Genomic DNA, 23,860 nt, shown 5'->3' on the forward strand with positions numbered 1-23,860 from the left:
CCCTGCCTAGATTCCTTCAGTGGCTCAGCATTGCCTTCCGGGTAAAATCCCAAACTCTAAGTATGGCATAGAAAGTCCCTGGTGAATGATTAACCAAGCAAATTCAGCATCAAAGGCAAAGTTTAATTGAGAAAAAAAAAATATCCCCACTTTTCTCCCGAGCACCACAATGGAAAAATGAAACACTTATTTATTCCTTGGAAGAGAACTCGGCTGATTATAGTTTGTATTCCTTTGTTTCCAAAAGAGTACTATGATTTATCATGTGACCCTAAGTCAGCATGTTATAATAATTATGAGGAGAAAAATATTACACAGGATTATACAGAATATGTAATCTCCCTACAGTATGATACGCAGGCTCCTGCCTTTGTTTTTATACCTGCTATTCCCTCAGTTTAGAATGATCTTCCCTAGATGTCTGTGTTGGCATTGCTTCATTTCCTTCAGGTGTCTGCTTACGTGTTACCTTAACTGTCCTGATATGCTCATCTCCCTTTACCTACCCTTTCTCCATAGCTTTTATTGCCACGTGTCGTATATATAAATATGTACGGAGTCTCTCTCTCTCTAGCAAGAAAGTAAATTTCATGGAGCCAGGGACTTGGTTTCATTCACTGCTGTATCTCTTGTACATAGCAGCTGCTCAGTAGACATGTGTTGAAGAGTAAATATAAGATGACCCTACAGAGAAAATTTCTGTTGATGGGGTTTTTTTCAAGTGGGGCATAAAATAGAAACTTGAGTTTCCTTCCGCAGATTCCTTTCCTTGGCAAGAACTTGATTAGAATGGGCTTTGACCATCTGCAAAGAAGTCTGGGTCACAATAGCCTCCAAAAGGAAGTCAACAAAGCCACTGAGGAGAACGCAGGGGAAAGGAGAGTCCTTCTGAGCCCATCGTTCATTATGCTCACTATCAAGCATCCCCTTAAGGGAGAGAATAACAATGGGGAGAAGGAAAGGTTGACCAGGAAGAAGGAAGAGGGGGAAGAGGCTCTGATATTTCCTGCACAGTGGCCCAGCCATGTGGGACGTGCATAGCCCTGTTATCATCTGTTTGCTTTATGGTCACCCAGCACTGTCTCAGAATGGCTCAAGTCGTATTATAAGTGTTTTAATAACACAGTTTTTATTTTTGGATTTTGTTCCATGTCTTGAGATAATTAAAGACAGACTGGAATATTGCAAAACTGGAGTTGAGATCACAGTTACTAGAGCAGGATCATCTGGTTTAGTCCCAGAACACCTGGTAGGAAGGGCATTATTGTCCCCATTTCAGAAAGCAGACACACGTAGAAATTATGTGACTTATCTAAGATAATAGGAGGGGTGGAAGCCAGATCTCCTGCTGCCCCATGCAGGGCTTGCCCACTGTTCCAGAGTCCTTGCTACTCTAAAATACCCTTTCTCTTTCTGTTACACTGCCTACGGCGGCCACCCCATGTGCATGGGCTTTGGTGAGCATCTTTGCTTATACGTGGACAGAGGTAAACAAACACTTGTTAGAATCTACAAGAAAATAGAATTTTCCAGAATGGTAAAATTTAATTCTCTTGGTGGGGGGGTGAGGTGGGGAGGAAGCTGCTGGTTTTAGGTAGTTCCCATGTTGTTCGTAATGACTAGGGTGGCTCTGACACTACTAAATACACATTGGACGATGCCCAAAGCACCTACTGGGTGCATTGTAGTATTTGTTTCTCTGCCTCATGGTCTCACAGTGAACATAAGTGATTGATGGCATTTGTGGTAGCACTTTACAGTTTACAAAGAATTTTTACAGATCACATTTGATCGATAACTCTGGAGACTTTATTGCACAGAACCAAGAGTGTCTCTGAATCAGACCAAGGTTCTGTCCTCAGTTCTGCTACTTACAAGCTCCTTGACTTGGGGCAAGTTACTTATTATCTCATCAGTAAAAGGAGAATGATAAACTCATCAATATGTTAGGAAGATTCAATGTGGTAATGCATAGAATGTGCTTAAGAAATGCCTGACACATAAAAATGCTAAGATTAAGATTATTTTCATCATCATCATTTGTCTCAGACATGACTTGTACATGGTCATCTATAACTAATTTTATACCCTACAATTTTTTTTTCTCACTACAAACTTTTAGCCTACTCTGTTTGATCTCCTGTGCCCATTCCTAGATGATATATTTGGGAGATGCTAAAGACTTTCTGGTAAATTTCAGATATTAATAAAAATTCCAGTTTTGAGGTATTAAAATTCCAGTCAGGTGTAATATCAGAACCTCCGTCTTGTATGCAGTTGAAATCTCCCCTCCCCAGCTTGGGTTTGACGATCCTTCAAAACCTGCAGTAGGAAAAGGCCCCTGTCCGGTTTCTTTACTCTCATTGTTCCACCTGCTTCCCTGTTAATGCTATAACTTCTGGTTCTGCTAGGGCTAGGGCTAGGGAAAGCAGGACAGGAAAAAGGGTCTAATTCGCCTGGTACTGTTGCTCTCTGTGCCTGTGCCCTCTGTGTGGTAGCGCCCCAATGCTGGTGCTTTTTCTTACAGACATTTTTGTGCTTCCTCTGGAAATGGGGAAGTGGGGAAGGGACTGATGAGGCACAGTGTTTCCTGTCGGCAGTGTATTTTCTACCTGCCCTCTTCCTGCTCCCTCCTCATCTCCAATTTCAAGCACTACTCCCATAAAGACTCTCTGTTAGAGTCTTCTTCTTACCCTAATTGGCAAAGCTCTTGGTTGGAGTCTTTTCAAGACAGCCTTACTTTTCACTGGCATCCACTTGGGCTCTTGGAGAAAGCACAGGCTCCTTTCTGAGCCAGTTTCTGGATGCACAGCTTTCTCTTTGCTCTGCTGTCACAGGCAGCTCCAACCAGCCTCTTGCCTCGTTTTTTCAGGCCACTTTAAGGCACTAGCCCTCATGTCCTCTAAACTCTAAGGGTACATGTGTGCAGCTCTGCAAGTGGTTCTTCCCAGGGCCCTTCCCTTGCCTTGAGCAGGTAGTGCTGCTTGGTAGGAGTGGGGAAGCTCCCATGGGGAGGGGACGGGAAATGCTCAGCCCCCTGGAAGCTCTTTTATAAAAAACCTTCACTCACCAATCTCCAACCTGGATCTCCTAGTCCTCTATTATATATGAACTAGTGGTGGGGAATGCCCTACAAGTTCGGATCCTAGTTGGATGCAGCTCTGTAGCAAGTCTTCAACAAGGCCTTGAACTTCTCTGTAGAATAGCACTGTCCAATAGGAATGTAAGGCAAACTACGATTGTCATGTTAAATATCTGGTTAGCCACATGAAACAAGTAAAAAGATACAGGTGAAATTAATTTTAATAATCTTTTTTTAAAATTTAATCCAATGGATCTAAAATATTATTCCAAGAATGTAAAAAAAAATTATCCCGGAGATTTTTTTACAAAAACTCATACTAAGTCTTTGACATCTGGTACATAGTTACATTTACAGCACATGTCAATTCAAGTGCTCGGTAGCCATTTCAAGTCTTCAATAGCCACGTGAGACTACTGGCTCTCATGTTGGACAACCCAGCTTAGAGATATGGAAGGGGAAGGATCTGGCCATTTATTGTCCTTCAGCTTTGAGGCCTCAGAACCAAGACAGTTTGGTTGTGACCTATACAACGCATTCCAACTAGTATGTGCAGAACCAGGATTCAAACTCAGGTTTTCCAACCTCTGGTTCAGTGCTTATTTTCCTACTTCATCATGCTGTTCAAACAGAAATCTCTGTGCTATAATCATGGGAACCTCAGTGGTTAAAGGGGCCCCTTTGACTAAAGAATATTACTATATTCATCATGCATCATTTGAGATTCTGAATTAGTCCCATATTGCCTTGTTCTTAAAGTATGGTATATAGTCAGAAAGCAAATACTCAGGGAACCATGTACCTCTCACTGACAGCATATGTGCAATGAAGAATAGCAGCTGTGGGCAATGACATCTTACAGCCCCATTCTTGGCAACCAAAGGGTGCTGGTCTGTGCTGGAGCTGACAAAGGAAAGTCTGACCTTCATTGGTGATTATTTCTATACTATACAGTATTGGCCAAAGAAGCACATAGCTCTTCTTCTTTCTGCAGAGTAAGTCATTAGCTTTCACTGTTAAAAAAAAAAAATTCTATAAAGTATTTAGTGGCATTATATGTTTAAAAAGGCAATATTCATGAAAAGGAACTGTGGCCAGACCAGAGACCGCCATTTTCTCTCTTAGTACAGGGCAGGATACAAGTGGCCTCATTATTTATACTTGGAACTTTTTAAAAGTGATGAAGTTCAAATCTCCCAAAGAACTAAAAGTCTAATTGTTAAAGTAACACATTCTCATTGTAGAAACTAATGAACCAAATCTCAAATGGCACAACCCAGAAATGCCCTTTCTAAACATTTGGTGTGCTTCTCCCTTTGTTTCTCCCCTCGCTTCTCCCATGTGGGTCTATATTCTTAGATGCTTATATGTACACCCACATTATAGGAATTATGGAATAGGTAGGCTTCTACTTTATTTTTCATTTAATATTCTATTTTGAACTTTTCCATGTCATTGACATTATTCAAGAGAATAATTTTAATAGCCAATAATATTCTATTACATTTTATGTTGAATGTTAAGTTCCCTTCTGGGATTCAAAGTGGCATGGAACCTGAAAAGCACTGAGTAATGAAAAGGACATGGGCAGACCTAGGCCCTTTCCCAGATCTGCCTCTTGTTCCTTGTGACCTTAGGCAATAAACTGTCCATACCTCAATGCCCAAATCTGCAAAACGAGAAGAACAGCATCTAATTTATAGAGCTGTTGGATTGAGATGGCAAATACAAATTGCCCATATAATGCCTGGCACATAATAAAAGCACAATAAATGTTCATTCCTGCTTATCTTCTCCCTCCTTAGAATTTTCAGATTCTTTGCCATTAACCAATTCTGCACCCGCAGCATTTTTCTGGAGTACCTCTATGGTGCTCATATGTTTGTTTCCCATCTTCTGATTGGTTTTTGTGGACTCTTCTGGGGCCCATGCTTGCCAAGCAACCCCAGATTTCTGTACTTTGCACTCTGACCAGCTCTCAATGACATATGATATAGAGAAGGAGAAATGGGAGCATCTTTAAAGTAGAATAGCATGGAGATAACCAAATCAATAAGCCGAGCCCTCAGTCTTGGGGTTTGCCCCTGTGAAACTTATCCCCACAAAGGATAGGTTAAGCCTACTTAAAATTTGGCCTAGGGCAGTGTGGCAGTGGCTCAGTGGCAGAATTCTCCCCTGCCATGCCGGAGACCCAGATTCGATTCCCAGTGCCTACCCATGCAAAAAAAAAAATGAGCCCTATGAGTCACCCCCAGAGAACCTCTTTTGTTGCTCAGATGTGGCCTCTCTCTCTCTAAGCCAACACAACAAGCGAACTCACTGTACTCCACCCCCTCTACGTGGGACATAACTCCTAGGGGGTGTAAACCTCCCCAGCAACGTGGGACAGGAATGCTAGAATGAGCTGGGATTCACCATCAAGGGATTGAGAACAGCTTCTCAACCAAAAGGGGGAAGAGAGAAATGAGACAAAATATAAAGTGTCAGTGGCCGAGAGATTTCAGAGTCAAGAAGTTATCCTGGAGGTTATTCTTATGCATATATAGATATCCCCTTTTCAGTTTATAGTGTATTAGAGTGGCAAGAGGGAAGTACCTGAAACTGTAGAGCTGTGTTCCAGTAGCCATGTTTCTTGTAGATAAATGTATAATGATATAATTTTTGCAATGTGACTGTGTGATTGTGAAAACCTTGCGTCTGATGCTCCTTTTATCTATGGTATGGACAGAAGAGTAGAAAATATGGATAAGAAATAAACAAATAATGGGGGAACAAAAGTTAAAATAGATTGAGTAGATTGAAATACTAGTGGTCAATGAGAGGGAAGGGTAAGAGGTATGGCATGTATGAATTTTTTTTCTTTTTTCTTTCTTTTGCTGGAGAGATACAAATGTTCAAAAAAAAGTAGAGCAGCACATTGAACTGGTCTAGTATGTCCTTATCAGTAGGAAGACATCCTGGAGCCAGAGAGGCAGGCTTCAAGCCAGTTTACCCAGGTGTATCTGGCTAGCTGAACCAGTTTTCTTTCCATTATTCCCTTCTACAGTTTCTGCTGTTGGCTTAGCCTCATGGCAGCAGGGACCAGGGTGTCATTCTTGTGATTTTATTGGCTTGGGATTATGCCTGTCAGTTGTGTTTTTGTTTTTGTTTTTTTTCCTTTCCAGCCACTTGCTTTAGCTGCTGACCTAGCTTTCATCAGGCAAATACCAACTTTGCAATTTGCCTCCCATTGTTTTGACAATGGATGTGATTTGTAAATGGCAGCATCACATAATATCCCTATTTCTGGCAGCTTTCTAATCCGGAGGTAGGGTTGAAAAGGAGGAAGCTTCAAGCCTGTCTTCTGACCAAAAAACTATTTCTTGTTTCTCCAGCAACTGCCTTCCACCACCATCTCTTCCCGACTTGGGAGGGCCACTGCAGAAAGGTCTGTTGGTAAAAAACTGAGGGTTCATAATCTATGGAGTATCATATGTGTTCATTAAATTTTATGGTAAAGGGCCCCTACATTACATAGTTCTGGGTAATCAGGTCTGTACCCATTTTGACATTTTGTTTCGATACGATAAATGACTAAATTGAATTGTTAAGTGATAGTTAACACTGGCCTTTTAAAAGAAAATGAGATCAGAGGAAGGACAGAAATTGGCTTCAAGTCACCGTGATAGTTGAATTACTACAGTGGGCTGAAGTGCGTAGGTACACTCTCCTGGCCCGCATTATTCCACTGTGCACACAATTTCAGTAATTGTTACAGAATGGGATGGTGTGCTCACTTACCAAACATCTATTGAACACCTGCTTGTGTCAGACAGTGAGCTGAGGACTGGAAAGATAAAATAATCTAGACATGGCCACGGCCTTGAACAAGGTCACATTGATTGGAGGGAGTGAGACAGACAAACAATGAAAATGAGATGTTGGTGGTGCTAGAGCAGTGACAGCAACCAAGAGACCCTGAGGAAAGGCCTCCAGTATCTGCTGAAGTTCCATGGAAGTGTCCCAGAGACATTTATTCTTTAGATCAATCTTCAAGGATGAGGAGAAGCTTGCCCTAGACAGAGAGCACAGTGTCACCAAAGCAGAGCTTGGAAGAAGGTGCTGGGCCTTTCAGGAAACTGTGGTTGGTTCTGAGGGACTTGGAGGAGATGGAGGCGAGGTGTGGGTGGATGGCAGTTCTGAAGGACCTGCTCGGGAGCAAAATCCCAAGTCAGGCACTTTCTCCTGACAACCTAAGAACTATTTTATTTTCGCATAAAAATAATTTCTTAAATAAAGCTACATTACACTGTTAAACCAACTTATACTCTAGAAGAAAATTATCGGTAAAATCTCCTGTTAGCTACTTCACTGGTTTAATTGTTCTCATCTAAATCACTGCAGCCCTCCCAACAGAGTTGAAGTCTCGCCGCATGTCTCTTCCTTCTGGATCAGTGCTATGCTCACTATTAGCTAGGGTAGTCTCCAGCTCTTTTGGTCCTGGGAAGCTAGGAAGCAGTCACACTCTGGGCTAGGTGCATCTCCATATAAGAAAGAAAGAAAAAGAGGGAGGGGAAGAGGAGAGAGAGAGGAGAGAAGAAAGGAAGCAGAAAAAGAGAGGGAGAAGAGGAGAAGGAGGAGAGAGAAAGCAAGAAAGTAAGCAAGCCAGCTTTTTACCTAAACCTCTGTACCCAAAAGGCAAAAGAACAGATTACCAAAGCCTCTTCCCTCTGGGTACCAAATCCTTACTTCAGTTCTTACCCCAACATGTTACTCATCTCCTTATATGCTTGTGTACAGCAAATGTAAGACATTTAAAGAGATGATTTTTCCATGATGCATCAAAAACAAAAACAGAACTGCTTTTATTTAGATGATTTCCATTTCTAGTTACACTTATATAGCTCCAACTTTAGGTGAGGCAGTGTTTTAAGCACCTTACCATTATTAGCTCGTTTAATCCTTGTAAGAACTTTGAAGTAAGCACTGTAGTTAACCTCTACTTACAGATGGCAGAAACTGAGATAGGGATGGAGTAGCTTTCTCAGGTTCGCATAGCCAATGTGTGGCAAAGCGAGGATTTGAATACAGGCAGCTTGGTTCCCAGAATCTGTGCTTCCATTCTCATCTGTTCAGTCTCTTTCATCCTCTAGAATCCAAACCCCAACTTCCTCCAGAGATGGTTGCTGTACTGGAATTGGTAAATCAAGTTGTGCCAAGCCCATCCGTGGCTCACATGTTCACTGCAGCCTCTCTCTCTCTCTCTCAACTTTGTATTCCCCACACTGGCTGTCTTCTGGGGCAAAAACACTTGAGTTCTCTCCTCAACACCTTGCTTCCAATGACCTTGATGCCCAAGGAACTGATTAGTTTGTGAATGAATATCTAGTTCCTGCAGCAGCTGACACCCTCACCCTTGTGTCCAAGGCTACTTGCTCACCTCGTGTGGAAGGGAGAGCTTCCAAGGTGACCCACATGATCAGCAGAAGAGGCCATGGCCTTGCTTGCCACCAGATGCAGTGCAGTACCCATACTCTTAACATTGGGCCCTTAATGGAGTCTTCTCTTTCCTATTGCCAGTCTAATTGCAGCAAGGTCTAATGCAGACTTACTCTCACCATTTCTGGTTTTTTAGAGAAAGAAAAAAATCCACCTCATCATCACTTTGTGTGTGTGTGTGTGTGTGTGTGTGTGTGTGTGTGTGTGTGTGTGTGTGTGTGTACAAGTTCTTTAAAGAGCAAATAGAAAGACATTCAGGGCAGATACATATTTTCCTTCTCTAAGTGGTGTTTATTTAAATGCAGATATCTTGGTTTCCTGGGTAGAGTTGCAAACAACACCCTTCAACATAAATGTTAATAGGAGTGTAGACTTCAAAATAAAAAACTCTCCGTGAGAGAGAACTGCTTTTTCTGGTTCTATTTAATGGCTTGCCTCGCCCTTCCTCCTCCACCCTCCTTCATTTTCAAACCCCTTCTGCCCACTCCTTTCCACTGTGCTGAATTAAATTCTCTTCCTTTCAAAAAAGTTTAGAATGTACCTTTCTAAATTCAAAAATTAAAATGTCAATTGTTGGGGTCATGGAATAAAGATAATGGACTCAAAGCCAAGATGATTCATGAGAAGATTTTTCTTTATTTTGGCCTTTGTTTGCAGAGTCACATCATTCCTGGTTCTTTTCAAGGGGCTTATTCTTAGGTGAATCCTGCATTATATTTTTGCATGGCCTCAGAGTTAGCTGAGTTAGGTTTTTCACCCTTTTCTTTTCTTGTCTCCCCAGTCCTTACTCGCCCCCCCCCCCCAAAAAAATAAATAAATAAAAGGCAGAAGACGGTGAGGAAGAGAATATAAACTATATAAGTTCCTGGGTACAAAATACTGCTGTGGGAACTGTGAAGCATCACAAACAATGAAAAAGACTGTTTGTTACTCCTAAAGAGATAAAGCTGACACGTACGTTAATGTAGATGAGCAAGAAGGGGGCCGTCTGCCCTGGGCCATGCCACGTGCAGCAAGGCCACTGGGACTTACCCAAGTGCAATCCAAAAGCAATGAAGATTTTTAAATGATGGAAATAATATTTAAATCCTTGAAACTCAAATATGGTCCTTCCCAAGGACCTCTTGGACCCAATTTTGTGTGTGAATGTGATTACTGGGTTTCGTCTTCCTTCTCTTTCTTTTTCTTTCCCCATTAATTGTTTTTATCCGATTCTATTGTGTACATTGTGTGAGCCTCCTTAAATGTTTTTTGGAACGTAAACTAGAATTGAGTTTATCGTATAAATTTCATTGATTTTTGTTCTCAAGATTGTCCTTTTTGTTAGCATCCTGTTCTTACTTCATGGAGGTGGTATCTTTCTTCTCTTTTTGTTTATTTATTTATTTATTTTTTGGTATGGGCAGGCACCAGGAAATGAACCTGGGTCTCTGGGTTGGCAGGTGAGAACTCTGCCACTGAGCCACCATTGCCCGCCCCTCTTGTTTAATTTTAAATGATAGATTGTCATTACTTTTTTCTTCTCTTTGCGTAGTTTGTTCCCTCTAGTTTTTTCTCTTCCAGGTTATAGGCTTTTTGCAGGTATCTGGTGATCCTTGGTTGTATGCTCATGTTTAAAAGGGGGGTGTTAAGGAGATGCCTGGAAATAGTGAGCTTAAAGCTTCATTGTAGAGTAGTCTGAATGGGCAGTTTATGGGACAATCCTATTCAGTGTCTCTAGGTCTTTCCTCTCATGCTGGTCATCCCCAGACTGACCTCTCCTAGCCTCCTGGCCAGAGGGCAAGGGACTTATGCCAGATTCTGACAGCCAAGTAGAAGGAGGCTGGAGAGCTCAACCTGAAGCATTCAACGTTCAGTAAGTACCTAGTCACTTAGCCTCCCTAGCCAGGCTGCATGAGTTTCCTAGGACTGCCACCAAAATTGCCACATATTTGGTGGTTGAAAACAACAGAAATTTAGTTTTTCTTGGTTTCTGGAAACCCAAGGTCAGCAGGGTTGGTTCCTTCTGGAGGCTCTGAGGGAAAAATCTATTCCATGCCTCTCTCTGAACTTGTGGTGGCTCTGACAATCCTTGATACTCCTTAGGCTGAAGATGCATCATTCCAACTCTACCACCAGCTTCACATGGCTTTCTCCCTGTGTCTCTCTCTCTCCTTTCTCTTATAAGGACACCATAAACCCAGGATGATCTTATCTTGAGATCCTTAACTTAATTATATCTGCAAAGACCCTACTTCCATATAAAGTCACATTTACAGATACTGGAGTCAGGACTTGGTCGTATCTTATTAGGGGTCACTATCAACCCAACACAATAGTATTTACTGAACTTCAGTGCAATACCCTGACCCTCACTGAGCTTATAACTTCCCCTCCCAGAGATAAAACACTCAAGGGAGTAGGGGTGAGGGGGAGACATTCATCCAGTGGTGTGGAGTGGGTGAAAGGATCTAGGGATCTAGTTCCCTATCAAACAACCTTCACCAAATCCTCCTTATTTTAGGTGATGCCCCCCTTCTTAACTACCTGATCCAAAGTGACTGGTTGGTGTCAGTTCAGGAGGAATTTGCAGGGGAATCTGCAGGTTGGTTTTTAGCTTTCTCGCAACTAGCTTTAGATTTGGCCCTTTAGTTCTGCTAAGTCAATTACACTTTGCAGCTTTTGTTTTGTTGTTCCCTTTCCTATTTTTCTTCATCCTTGTGGATTTTTGTCTTTAAAGAAAAAAAAAAGTCTTAATTATAGTTTTGGCCTGACTTAGGAGGAAGAAATGCTGGATACATTTGTCCAATCTGCTATTATAACCCAGTAGGTCTTTAATTACATTATTAATTTTGTTTTCTCACACAAGTCAATAACTTAACTCACTCTTCTTTTAGTTTTCTGTATTTGAGACTGCTGCTTGCCAATACATTATTTAACTTCTTTGGACCTTACTTTGCTTATCTGTAAAACAGGAATATTTCTTGGTCTACCTACCTTATAAATTGTTGTTGCCCTGGCTTAACAATATAGGTCTAAGGACAAAATAACCGGTCTTCCATGCACAGCTTTGGCAAAATCAAGCTCACAGGGTGATAGTGAAAATCCTAATAGGTCAGTGAGAATAACCAAGCATGATCTCTGGTTTTCATCCCTCTTTCCAGATGAGCAAGTTGAATGAGACCCTCAGCTTTTGTTGACAGAACTCTTTGGAAGACAGCCAAGTATACCTCTACCACCCCTACTCCCTGACCTGGACGAGATGACTCTATTGTGTGTTTCAGAACTTGTGGAAGAGGAGTTATTCTCTCTATTTCTTTGCCTTTCTGCCATTTCCTTTGTTTTCTTCTAAGTAAAATGTTTTGTTCTCTTCCTCTCATAACTATAACCTTCCCTTTTTTTTCTGATTTGCATTTTCCTTTTGTTTTCCTGCCCAGCCTATATTTCCATCCCAGCCAAAGTGAACACACCTTGTGTAACACATTATCCTTATAACCCCCCAGGCAGAATACCTTTGTTCCCATGGGTCTGCAGAGCGCCAGAAGGGAGGGTGCATGGGTGTGTTAAGGGAGGGTCTTGGGAGGCAGGGAGTGGGACCCAGGAAAAGGGCCCTTAGTGAGCAAAGTGGTGCCCAGCAGACTTGTCAATTTCTAGTGCTGCCAAAGGGGCAAGATTTCCTCTAGAAACCTTCCACCCACTGAAAAAGGAATCAGTGGTTTCACATGGGCTTAGAAGGGGAATCTCCTGACCTTTTATACCTCCTGCTGGGGAAAACCTCCTTTACACCAAAAGTATTCTAGCTTTTCATTTCCCCTTCCCACCACCTCCTTGCCTTTGACTACAGAGACAGTAGAAGTACTGGTACCAAAGAGTATTCTGGTTCCAGGAATTAATCCAAATGGATTACATGTCTGGTAGGGATTTTTCTCCACTAAGGAGGCAGCTCAAATCCAACTCACTCAACGTTCTGTGTTGTGGTGGTGAACAGAAAAAGAGGGCTCTTAGCAGTGGAGAAAGATTTTGGGGCAATGGAAAAGAGAGGACAACCATAGGTAGTTGAATACAAATGGTAACCAAATGATACTTTCAACAAAGTTTCATCTGACATATTTTATGATATGAGCAATTAGTACTGCATGATAATTGGGCATCCTTGGCAGTTCATATAAATGACTATGAGTCATTTATTACTTCTACCTGGCTGGGTCAGGCATTCCTGGGTCACCTGGGGGAAGACTAAGAAGAACTGGAAAGGATAGGAGATTTCTCTGTGGCTCCCAGTAGATCTCTGCATCTGGGCCCAGTGGGCCCTGTCCTGCTTCCTCTTCAGGTAGACAATACACCTGATCTCTCTGCACTGAAAGGAATGGGCTGTAGTTCCCTTCCTTTGCTCTGTCCCTCCCCTTTCCCAACACAGTTTCCTCCCTGGGCCTAGGGCCTGGGCTGCCAATACTGGTCATCAATGTCAGGAAAATTCAGATGGGTCAGATCTGTCTCCTGAGGGGTGAGGACTAAGCAGTTTCAAGCCAAGTCATGCTGAGGATCCTTTTATTTCCTTTGCAATGCCTCCCAAATGGGGATGACCAGGGTGAGAGAGAGGAACAGAGGGGCGAGGGGATACCCTCATGAGGTATGTTCTCCACCTAAACCCGGCAGGCATTTGTTTCTCAGGGGTGAGAATAGATGGTCTGGGCAGCAGTCAGCATGCTTGCCTGGGGGTATTGATGGGGTTTGTTACACCTTCCCACTTCCTTGGGGAAGGAATGCCCATGGGCTCCTCTTATTTCCTCTGCCCATCATTCCCACTGGGGAGCCTGAGCCCTTGGACAGAGGCCCAGGCAAACAGGCTTTGCTCTCGTTAGGTTACATGCTTTTATAGACTTGGGGATAGTGCATAGGCTAAGAGTAAGGGATGAACTCGTCCCAGATGACAGAGGTGGGTAGGGGGCTGCAGGTAGGTTTGGGGATAAGGTGGAAGTAGTTGATAGCATGACAAGGAGGTGACATGTTACAGAGAGAAGTAAGAAGAATCACTTCTAAAAAAGGAATGTGGGAAGACAAAAGTATGCCAGGAAGGTGAAAGTGGCTGGTGTAGGGGACGGATGCCCATAGATACAGCCCTGACTGCTTCTGGGTGCAGAAGGGCAGGTGAGGGAGACAGGAGGAATCCAAGCAAGATGCTGCATGTGGCTGACTAAGACGTGACAGCAACTCTGCCCTCTCCCTTCTGCTAAAAATACTGCTTTCCATACAACTGTCCTTTTCCCTCTGCCCACAGCCAGCCAGGCTCTGTCTGATGAGGGGTCAGTGATGTGTGTAAGGGGGTAGAAGGGTTGAGGCAGACCTGAAAAAGAGTGCCAGGGAATAGCGTTCAATCTGAGAGCAAGAATGTGGTTCTCCACCTTCAACCCTACATGCCTGGAGATAGAAGCTCCTGGGTACCAGCTTGGAAGTGACCTCCAGCTAGACCTCCTGGAGAGCCCAGCATGACCCTGGAGGGAAGGAGAAGAGGGAGTTGTTGGCAGGTGCAGCCAGACAAGCCCCTGCCCAGGACTCTCAGTCGTTTCTCTAAGAAGTGGAATGAAGCTGTGGTTAGGACCCAGGATTCATATGAATCTGAATTTCAATCACTATTCTACCTCTTTTAGCTTGTATGGCTTTCAGCAAGTGTCTGTGAACTTCATGTTTCAAATAGAAATGGACAGTACCTCTTTTAGTTTCCTCATTGCTGAAGCAAATACCATGCATGGCTTGGCTTTAATGGGAATTTTTGGCTCACAGTTCTGAGGCTAGGAGAGGTCTAAGTCAAGGTGTTATCAAGGCAATTCTTTCTTCCCAAAGACTGGCATTCTGGGTCTGGCTTCTGGTGATCCTTGGTCCTTGGCTCCTCTATCACATGGCAGTGCTCATGGCAACCTCTTCTCATGTCTCCCTTTTTTTCTGGTTCCATTAACTTTCAGTTTCTGGTTGCTCCCTCTGTGACTTTCTCCTCTATCTGTCTGAATTTCATTCTCCTTATAAAGGCCTCCCATAACAGGATTAAGACCCATCCTGATTGAGTTGGGTCACACCTTAACTGAAGTAACCACATCAAAAGCCCTACTTACAGTGGGTTTACACTCACAGGGATAGACCAAGCCTAAAAATATGTTTTCCTGGGGTACATAGCTCCAAACCACTATGGTTCCTGTCTTGAAACGTTATGATATATGCATTGGAAGAACTTAGTGCTGGCACACTACCTGGCACAAGAGCAGTGTCTAATAAATGACAACCATAATTATTTTTTCTTCCTGTGTTTGTGATCCAAGCAGTCCAGACATGTTTTTGTACACAGGGATGCAGAAACTTGGTTGTGTGCACCTGTTGATCCTGCAGTACCCTCTGACCCACTCCAGCCCTAGGCTGGGCTGGGCTGGGCTATACTCTGACCCTGAATTCCAGGATCTTATGCTAACCATTGCCTACCTGCTTCCCTACAGACCTGCGCAGAATGACGGCTGGCTTCATGGGCATGGCGGTGGCCATCATCCTCTTCGGCTGGATCATCGGGGTACTGGGCTGCTGCTGGGACCGAGGCCTTATGCAGTATGTGGCAGGGCTTCTCTTCCTCATGGGAGGTAAGGCTGCAGGCTTGGGGGGGCTCTCCCCTCTGTGGGGGAATAATGTACTTGGTTACTGGAATTCTGGGAGGATGTTGAAAGGACCTAGAAGATGATAACCATGGCTTGAGTGGGGTTCTTCTCTTTCATTCATTCATTCAGTTATTCATCAACATTTGGGGGGTTCCTCATAGCTACTCATCGATGTACCAGCTGTTGGGGATACAAAGGAACATAAGATATGGTCCTTACCCTTGGGGAATCTGACTTCCTGGTATGGAAGGGAGACACTCAGTGAAGTGGCTATGATACTATGTGGTGATATCATTGATCAAAATATTAGACCCTGAGAAAGCATGAGCACAGGAAGTACTCTAGCATTTTAGCCACACAGGCCCTATCCTTTGGTGTTGGAAGTAGGACAGAATCACTGTCCGGGAAGTTTTCCCTTCAAAAGCTCATCTTCACCCTTGATTTATGGATCCTAATGCCATTCCCAACTTTCAAATAAGGCATTCCAAGGGTGTTGGGACAAGACTATACTTTTTCTTATATTGTTCTCCCTTACGCTCCATAATGGTCATGGCCACAGACCATATTCCAGACACCAATTCCAGTGTCCTTAAAAGTGGTTGTATATAAGGTGAACTGTGTAGCTGTCAGAGAACAGGTTTCAGTCCATGGAAAGTGTTCTAGTTTACTAGCTCCTGGAATGTGATACACCAGAAATGGAGCGGCTTTTAAAAAGAAGAATTTATTAAGCTGCTCGTTCATAAGTTCTAAGGCCATGAAAATGTCCAAATTAAAGCAAGGCTATAAAAATGTCCAATCTAAGGTATCCACGGAAAGATACCTTGGTTGAAGAAGGCTGATGACGTTCAGGGTTTGTCTCTCAGCTGGAAAGGCACATAAAGAGATCTGCTAGCTTTTGCTTCAGCGGATTTCTGGGGGCTCTGTCGGTTCTGGTGGCTCTCCTGGCTCTAAAGCTTTTTCCAAAATGGTTCCCTCTTAAAGGGCTCCAGTAAACAACCCCACCTTGAATGGGTGGAGATACATCTCCATGGAAACTATCTAATCAAAAGTTACCACCCACAATTGGGTGGGTCATATCTCCCTGGAAACAATCAAAAAGCTCCCACCCAGCAATAATTGAATGAGGATTAAAGGACATGGCTTTCCTGGGGATACACAATAGATTCAAGCCGGCACACGAAGTAAAAGTTAATCCATAATCTACATGTGCTTCTTTCTTCTCTTAAATGATAAAATGTGTTTTTTGGTCTCCAGGTTTGAATTTCAATCCCAAACTGAAGTTCATCATTGGACTATATCCATCACAGTTTAATCCTCAGAGAAAAGCAGATTAATGAATTGTATGGAACAAGTTAGAGGGGGAACAGGGGGAATTAGAAATATTTATGGAAAAGTAAAAACAAATGTGAGCTAGACCATAAACACCATGTATGTCTGTCCAACTCATTTCCCTTGTGTGAGCTGCTTGGCTCTGGGTTTCTGTGTGAAGGTGGGAGATGGAGAAGTAGACGGTGCTGACTCTATCTTTGGGTCAATCTGGGGAAAGGAGAGGCCTGTCCTAGGTATATAGAGAGATTTCTGGCGCATTTTGAGCTATGGGTTAGGGGAAGAGGAGAGGATTGCAGGTTTTATCCCTTGAAGCACCCCGTTCTGTTTCAAGGACAAGTGGGGGCTTTCCAAGGAGATATCACCCATGCCTACCAAACTGTCTGTCCTCAGATAGTCAAATGACCCATACTGGGAAATGCCCTTTTGGAGGTGGGGTGGGGTGGGGTGGGGTGTGTCCCACACTTGTGGCTATGGCAGAGGCTGGGGCAGTAGGGAGAAGTGGTGGCTATTTCTAGCAGTCCTACACTCTTCCTTCTGGAGTAAAGGCAGGGGCAAAAAAAACCAAACAAACTTACCTTCTCTATGCCTCAGTGTCCTTTTCAGTGAAACAAGGAATTCACCCTAGGCTAATGATTTCCATATTGTGGTTAAGCAATAGCAGAATCCTTGATTTATTCCCTTCCAATCAAAATCTTATATGGACTCCCTAATGTAAAGAGATAAAAGTGGAGTGGTTCTGTTTGTAGTGACTGGAGTATCTAAGACTCTTTTGAATATACCAAGACCTGATGCAGTAAAGCAGGGCTTTTGTAAAGCAATGGAGAGGTCTCCCAGGAATCCCAGAATAGCTGAGCAAATAGGCCCGGGGCAGAGTAGGAATTCAGAGGGCTCTGGGAACTAACATTCTTTCATCTACTCCTCTTTCCTGGCTTTTGTGTCTCCCAGCATGTGTTCTTTCTCCTTTCTCTCCAGGCCCAACTCAAAGTGCTTATCCTGCCCAGGTGTTAGTTCTCCAAGAGTTTGCAACTCATTGATAGCTTCCTCTGGTGGCCAGGCTACACAACACTGGTCAGACAATAAATGGGTCACCTAAAATTAATTGACAGCTGCTGGGCCAACAGCTGTGCTGGGGATTTGGGTTCATTGGGACACTTTCCACTAACCTGAAACCTTGGGTGGGAACTTTCCCAGGAGGAGTATGGGGATAGATAATGAAGGCCATCTTGGATATACTGAAGGGGAGGTAGGTACCTCGAGCCCTGCCCCCCTGACTGCTGAGGCACCACCCAGAAGCCTAGGGCTCTGAGAGGAAGAACAGTCTGAGTGCCCTTAGGTTTGATAGGGAATCCAGGGCCCTTCCCTACAGGACAAACAAGCAAGAGCATTTCCTACCCTTGGCCTGGATAGTGGTTCTCAAACTTGCTGTACATTAGAATCATCTGGAGAATCTTAAAATTCTGTTGCTGAGACCTTACCCCAGACCAATTCAAGGAGCACTTCTGGGGGTAATGCTAATGTGCAGCAAGGGTCGAGAACTAGAATAAGTGAACTTTGAAGTTCTCTCTGGCACTAATATTTTATGGTCCAAGAATACATTGGTTGGCGAAGACCTCTCATGATTTGTTTTCTTTTTTCCCTTTGGTCTCTCATGACTGTTTCTCAAAGCTTAATGCAGACAGAGATTAGGGCAGTGCAATAACGGGGCCTCAATTATTATTGCAAAGGCCCACCTAAGTCCTGATTACTGAGGGATCCAAGTAAAACTGCTCTCCTAGTACATGCAGTCTATTTTTCAAGTGGTGTCTTAGCTTCCCAAGGCTTATATGATAGACACCATAAATGGTTGGTTAAATAATAGGAATTTATTGGCTCAGGGTTTGAAGGCTAGACATCCAGTATCAAAGTGTCACTTGGCCACACTTTCTTCTAGAACCCATAATATTCTGGTGCTGGTTTGCCAGCAAGCCAGTGTTTATGCCTTGACCTGTAGGAACCCCATGTGTCAAAAAGGGGCATTCCAGCACCAACCCCTTCCAGAACCTGACTAGTTCCTGCCCTTTTCAGGAACACAAAGAGCTGGCCACCTGTGACAGCCACCTCATGGACACAGCAAAAGAGTCAATCAGTTGACTAATGATATTTATGGCAAAGTGGGACAAAAAGGCCCTGAAGACTTTATCTATCTGAACTTAAAACTAAACCAAATTGCTTACCTGGGTTTAGTGGTCCTATGCAATCTGGCTGCTATTGCTTCTTCACCCAAGTTGGGGTGTTAGGCAGGTGCAGTTGAGGTTAGATTGGTCCAGCTTGAGAGCAACTGTAGGGACCAGCAGCAGCAGTTCTCAGAGCTGCCCAGGCATGGGTGTAGTAGTCAGGTACAAAAAAGAAGGCAAGAAGGAGAAAGGTGAATTTGGAATTAAGAGTCTAAAGATGGAATTGCAGTTGACTTTGGGTGAAACTGCCAGTGCTGAGATAGAAATAGAAGAATTTTATACACAGCCTCTTTTCTGTTCCAATATGAAGGAAAATGGCTTGCACTGGGCACTTCTGTGTTCTAGATTTAACTATACCCCTGGTTAACAAAAGAGCATCTCCACCCTGTGAAATAACTAGCAACAAATAGTTTCATTCACACTCAAGCCAGAGGTGACAATTAATTAAGTAGGGCAGCTTTGTTGAGCCAGGAGGCTGAGGGTGGTGGGTGAGATCTAGTTTCTCCCTTGGAAGAGCCTCCAAGGGAATCTAGCCCAGATTGGCAGAACACCATTTGGGTGCCACCAACTGCCAAGACAAGTGTCTTGATGAATCAGCAAGTGATGTTCAAAAGCACACGGAACAGGATGACACAGGGGAAGTCAGCATGGTGAAGGAGCAGGTGACTGCTATAATTACTTGTGATTCACTAGCTGGGTTACCTGTGAGCCAGCATGGACACAGATCCATGAGATGAATATAAATACCCGATCCATTCCCCAACCCCATAAGCATCCCTCTCACATAGCCTTTTACACTTGCCAGAAGGCTCCATCATCAATGCACCACTTGAGCCTAAGACTCTTTGGTTTTTGTCTAGGTCAGTGCTGTATAGCTTCTTGCCTGCACCAAGTACCTCTACTCTGGCCACCCTGAAATCAGCCCTTCACAATGTCCAGTGGCTTCTATCTGAACTTAAAACTAAACCAAATTGCTTACCTGGGTTTAGTGGTCCTATGCAATCTGGCTCCTATTGCTTCTTTCCCATCATTTCTCCCTCACTCACGTCACTCCAACCACATTGGCTTCCTTTCTGTCTTGGAGCGCACTTAGTTTTACCTCCAGGCCTTGGAGCTGCCTGAACCCTTTGCCTGCAGTGCTTTCCTCCCTTAACCCCTCAAGGTTGACTCCTTCCTGTGATTCAGGTTCCAACCTTTAAGTCACCCTCTCAGAGAAGGCCTCCCCAACCACCCAATTTAATGGAACCACTTACGTATTCTCTACATTTTAATTAGTTTTAATTTTCTACAGTACACTCACCACTTTCTGAAATGTTTTGTTTGATTTTTTAGCTTAAAACAATGAATTTTTTATCTCACAGGTCCATGGGTCAGGATTCCAGGTATGGCCTAGTGGAGTTTTCTGCTTTGGGTGTCCCAAAACTTGCGATCACACCCCACTGGGGTGGGGTATCATCTGAGGCTTGAGGTCCTCTTCCAAGATCACGTGTTGTTGGCAGAATGCATTTACTTGTAGCTGCAAAACACATGGAAGCTTGTTTCTTCAAGAACAGCATGAGGGAAAGAGCCTCTGAATCTTCATCTATGACTTTTAGAACACTCCCCCAGTTTTTAATATGCTTTATTTTTTAGAACAGTTTTAGATTTACAGAAAAATGGAAAAGATAATACAGAGAGTTCCAATATTCCCTCCTCTCTTCCTCTACCTTGCATATTTTATCCTTTTATTGACATCTTATATTAGTATGATATATTCATTATAATTAATGAACCAATATTGATATGTTATTATTATGAATTAGAGTCTATAGTTAATTCAGATTTCCTTAGTTTTACCAAATGCCCTTTTTGTCAAAGGGTATATACTATCAATATGATATATGACTGTTGATTTTGGCCTTGATTACCTGGCTAAAGTAGTTCATCGTGTTTCTCCACTGTAAAGTTATTCTCCATGCCCATGCCTCTTTGCATAACGTACTCTTTGGAAGGAAAGTCATGTGTTCAGCTCACATTTAAGTAGTGAAGAATTATGGTCCCTCTCCTTTAGGGCAGAGTATCTACATAAACTATTTGCAATTCTTCTGTGTCGGACATTTACCTCTTCTCCCTCATTTATTAATTTTTAATCATTATTCATGTCAGTATGTATGCATGTATATTTATTTTAGACATTGGGTTATAGTCAAGGACTGCTTTATTTTTTTGCTCAAATTGTTCCAGCTTTGGCCATTGGGAGCTCTTTTAGATGGTTCCTATGTCCCTTGGACATACCCCCATCAATGTGTTTTTGACTTGTTTGATTTTTGAGCACTTTATTACTTTCTGGCACTACAAGATGCTCCAGTCTCATCCTATATATTCTTTGTCCCAGATCTAGAGCCAACCATTTTTCTAGGGAGCAATGATATTAAAAATCAAGATGTGGGTGCTAGGTGTCTGAAATGTTTTTGACATTGTTATAGTTTGCTAGCTGCTGGAATGCAATATACCAGAAATGGAATGGCTTTTAAAGAGGGGAGTTTAATAAGTTGCAAGTTTACAGTTCTAAAGCCGAGATAATGTTCCAGTTACAACAAATCTATAGAAATGTCCAATCAAAGGTATCCAGGGAAAGATACCTTGGTTCAAGAAGGCCAATGAAGTTCAGGGTCTCTCTCTCATCCGAGAAGGCACATGGTGAACACAGTCATGGTTTCCTCTCTGCTGGAAGGGCATATGGCGAGCAAGGCATCATTTGCTACCCTCTCTCCTGGCTTCCTGTTTCATGAACTCCCCGGGAGGTGTTTTCCTTCTTCATCTCCAAAGGTTGCTGGCTTGTGGGCTATCGTGGCTATGTTGTTCTTCTCTGGCTCTCTCTGAATTGCTCTCATTCTCCAAAATGTTTCCTCTTTTATAGGACTCTAGAAACTTCTCAAGACCCACCCAAATGGGTGGAGACATGTCGTCATCTAATCCAGTTTAACAACCACTCTTGATTAAATCACATCTCCAGGAAGATGATCTGATTACAGTTTCAAACATACAGTATTGAATAGGGATTATTCTACCTTTATGAAGTGGGATTTTGATTAAAACATGGTTTTTCTAGTGTCCATATATCCTTTCAAGTCAGCACAGACATTGTGTCTTTGTTGATTGTCTTTCACCGTGCACTTAGTTGTCAGCTCTATGAGCACCAGAACCTTCTCTGGCTTGTCCACCAAGGCTTCCCCAGTGTCAGAAACAGTGTCTGTATGCTCAATAAATATTTGCTGACCAGATGCATTGGAAGAGTGAATTATGTGCAACAGAGAGAAAGTATTTTGTTTCTGTCTCAATAGAGCAGCAATTCTTCAAGTGCCTGATCATAAGCTCTGTTCCAGGTCTAATTATCTTCCATTCATTGGGATCTATCCCCTCTCTTTATCTTTATTTGAGCCATTCTAGTGTCTATGTACTTGTGTTATAAAGTGTTCCAAATTCCTTTTGGAAATAGAATGTGAATTGTATGTGAATTTGTGAAGAACTTTCTGTCTTTAACTTTGAATTTGTACAATATGGAATGGACCTTAGATATCACCCAATTTGCCCTCCTTGTAATTCTAGAGAAGAGTAGTTACATCAGCTGTCCTTGGTCGCTGTCTTCATTTCCCAGGGCTGCTCAATGAATCAGTACAAGCTGGGTGGCTTAGAACAATAGAAATTTATTTTTTCACAGCTCTAGAGGCTAGAAGTCCAAAATCAAGATATCAGCAGAACCATTTTCCTCTGACTTCTATAGGGAAAAATCTGTTCCATGCCTTTCTCTTTGATTCTGGCAGTGTCTTGCTAGCAATACCTGGCATTCTCTGCCTCAGTCATCACATGGTGTTCTCCCCTCTCTCTCTCTCTCTCTTCAAATTTCCCCTTCTTATAAGGATACCAGTCCTATTGGGTTAAGGGGCCACCTTACTCCAGTATGACCTCACTTTCACTTGCCTAATTCCATCTCTAACAACTCTATATCCAAATAAGGTCACATTCTGAGGTACTGAGAATTAGACTTCAACATATCTTTTTAGGGGACACAATTCAGTCCATAATAATCACCCAGCTAATAAGTGTCAGAACTGTTGGCAAAGCCTGGCTCCTGATATCAGCCTGGAGTCTCAGAGGCCACACTGCTGCCTTTGCTTTTAGCGCCCCCAGGGGGAAGATTGCCTGTGCTATCCACACGTCTCCCCACACTGGCAAACCTCTGGGTTTGCACTTCCAAACAGATGAGAATGATGTAGAATCTTTCTCCATTCCATTTTATGCTCCTCCCTGTACTTCCCCCTTACCGTTATACCCCTTCTCGAACCACAAAGGGCGTATGGAGGAGACGTTAGCCAGACCCGAGGGCATGGGTGGTAATGGGAATGAGAAATCATTAAAGCTCCTTTTCCTACCACCTATGATCAGCGTGACCTCTCTAACCTTCCCCGTCAGTCCGGGGAAACAACGAGAATGAATGCCCTAAAGAAGCTCAACCTATTAAGTTTGAATGATTGCAATGATTTGAAAACCAAAAAGACCTAAATGTCTGCCACCTATCCCAGTCCTCCACCAGGTTCACCAGAGAGCAGTGCAGCTATAAGGTGAAACACCCAGATATTCAGTATAACATCCTCTATTCTGATAGACAGAGCCCTTGATAAAGGCCTAGCAATTTACTGAAAACCTACAAGTCTGAAATGAAAAGTCCAAGGCAATGGATGACTTGCCTGCAGGCCTGTTTCTATTAGGCAGTAAAATGATTTTAGGTAGTCCTATAAAGTCAGACAGCATCCAGATTTCCCCATTAGCCTTCCCCTTCTATTCTGTCCCCACTGCCATTCCTCGTTCCAGCACATCTTAGAAATATGGCTACAATTGTGTGTTCTGTATGTACTATGGCTCCAGCTTCATGACTCCAGGTAATGACTTCATGATTCATGGGTAAGAGAGGGGAGACCTGGAGCAAAAGGCCATGTAAATTCAACATTCTAGGGAGGAAGAATAAATTCAATAAGCCAATGACTTCCCATAATGCAAAGCTTATAAAAAAAACACTTGCTATATGGTAGCTAGTACTATTACATGAACACTCTAAGTGAAGTCCATTTGGATAGGCAGAGAAGGAGTCTCAGTAACCCATCATG

The 23,860-nt window shown here is 43.0% G+C and overlaps 1 protein-coding gene across 1 annotated transcript in view; it reads left to right on the forward strand.

Moving 5' to 3' along the window:
• TMEM178B (transmembrane protein 178B) overlaps positions 1-23,860 on the forward strand; it is a 388,508-nt gene that overhangs the window by 325,720 nt on the left and 38,928 nt on the right. Inside the window, exon 3 of the mRNA XM_077147874.1 lies at positions 15,022-15,159. Coding sequence (XP_077003989.1) covers positions 15,022-15,159 — 138 coding nt within the window. The remainder of the gene's footprint in view (positions 1-15,021; positions 15,160-23,860) is intronic.

The sequence above is a fragment of the Tamandua tetradactyla genome, chromosome 1 (genome assembly GCF_023851605.1).
Source record: "Tamandua tetradactyla isolate mTamTet1 chromosome 1, mTamTet1.pri, whole genome shotgun sequence".
NCBI classification, from domain to species: Eukaryota; Metazoa; Chordata; class Mammalia; order Pilosa; family Myrmecophagidae; genus Tamandua; species Tamandua tetradactyla.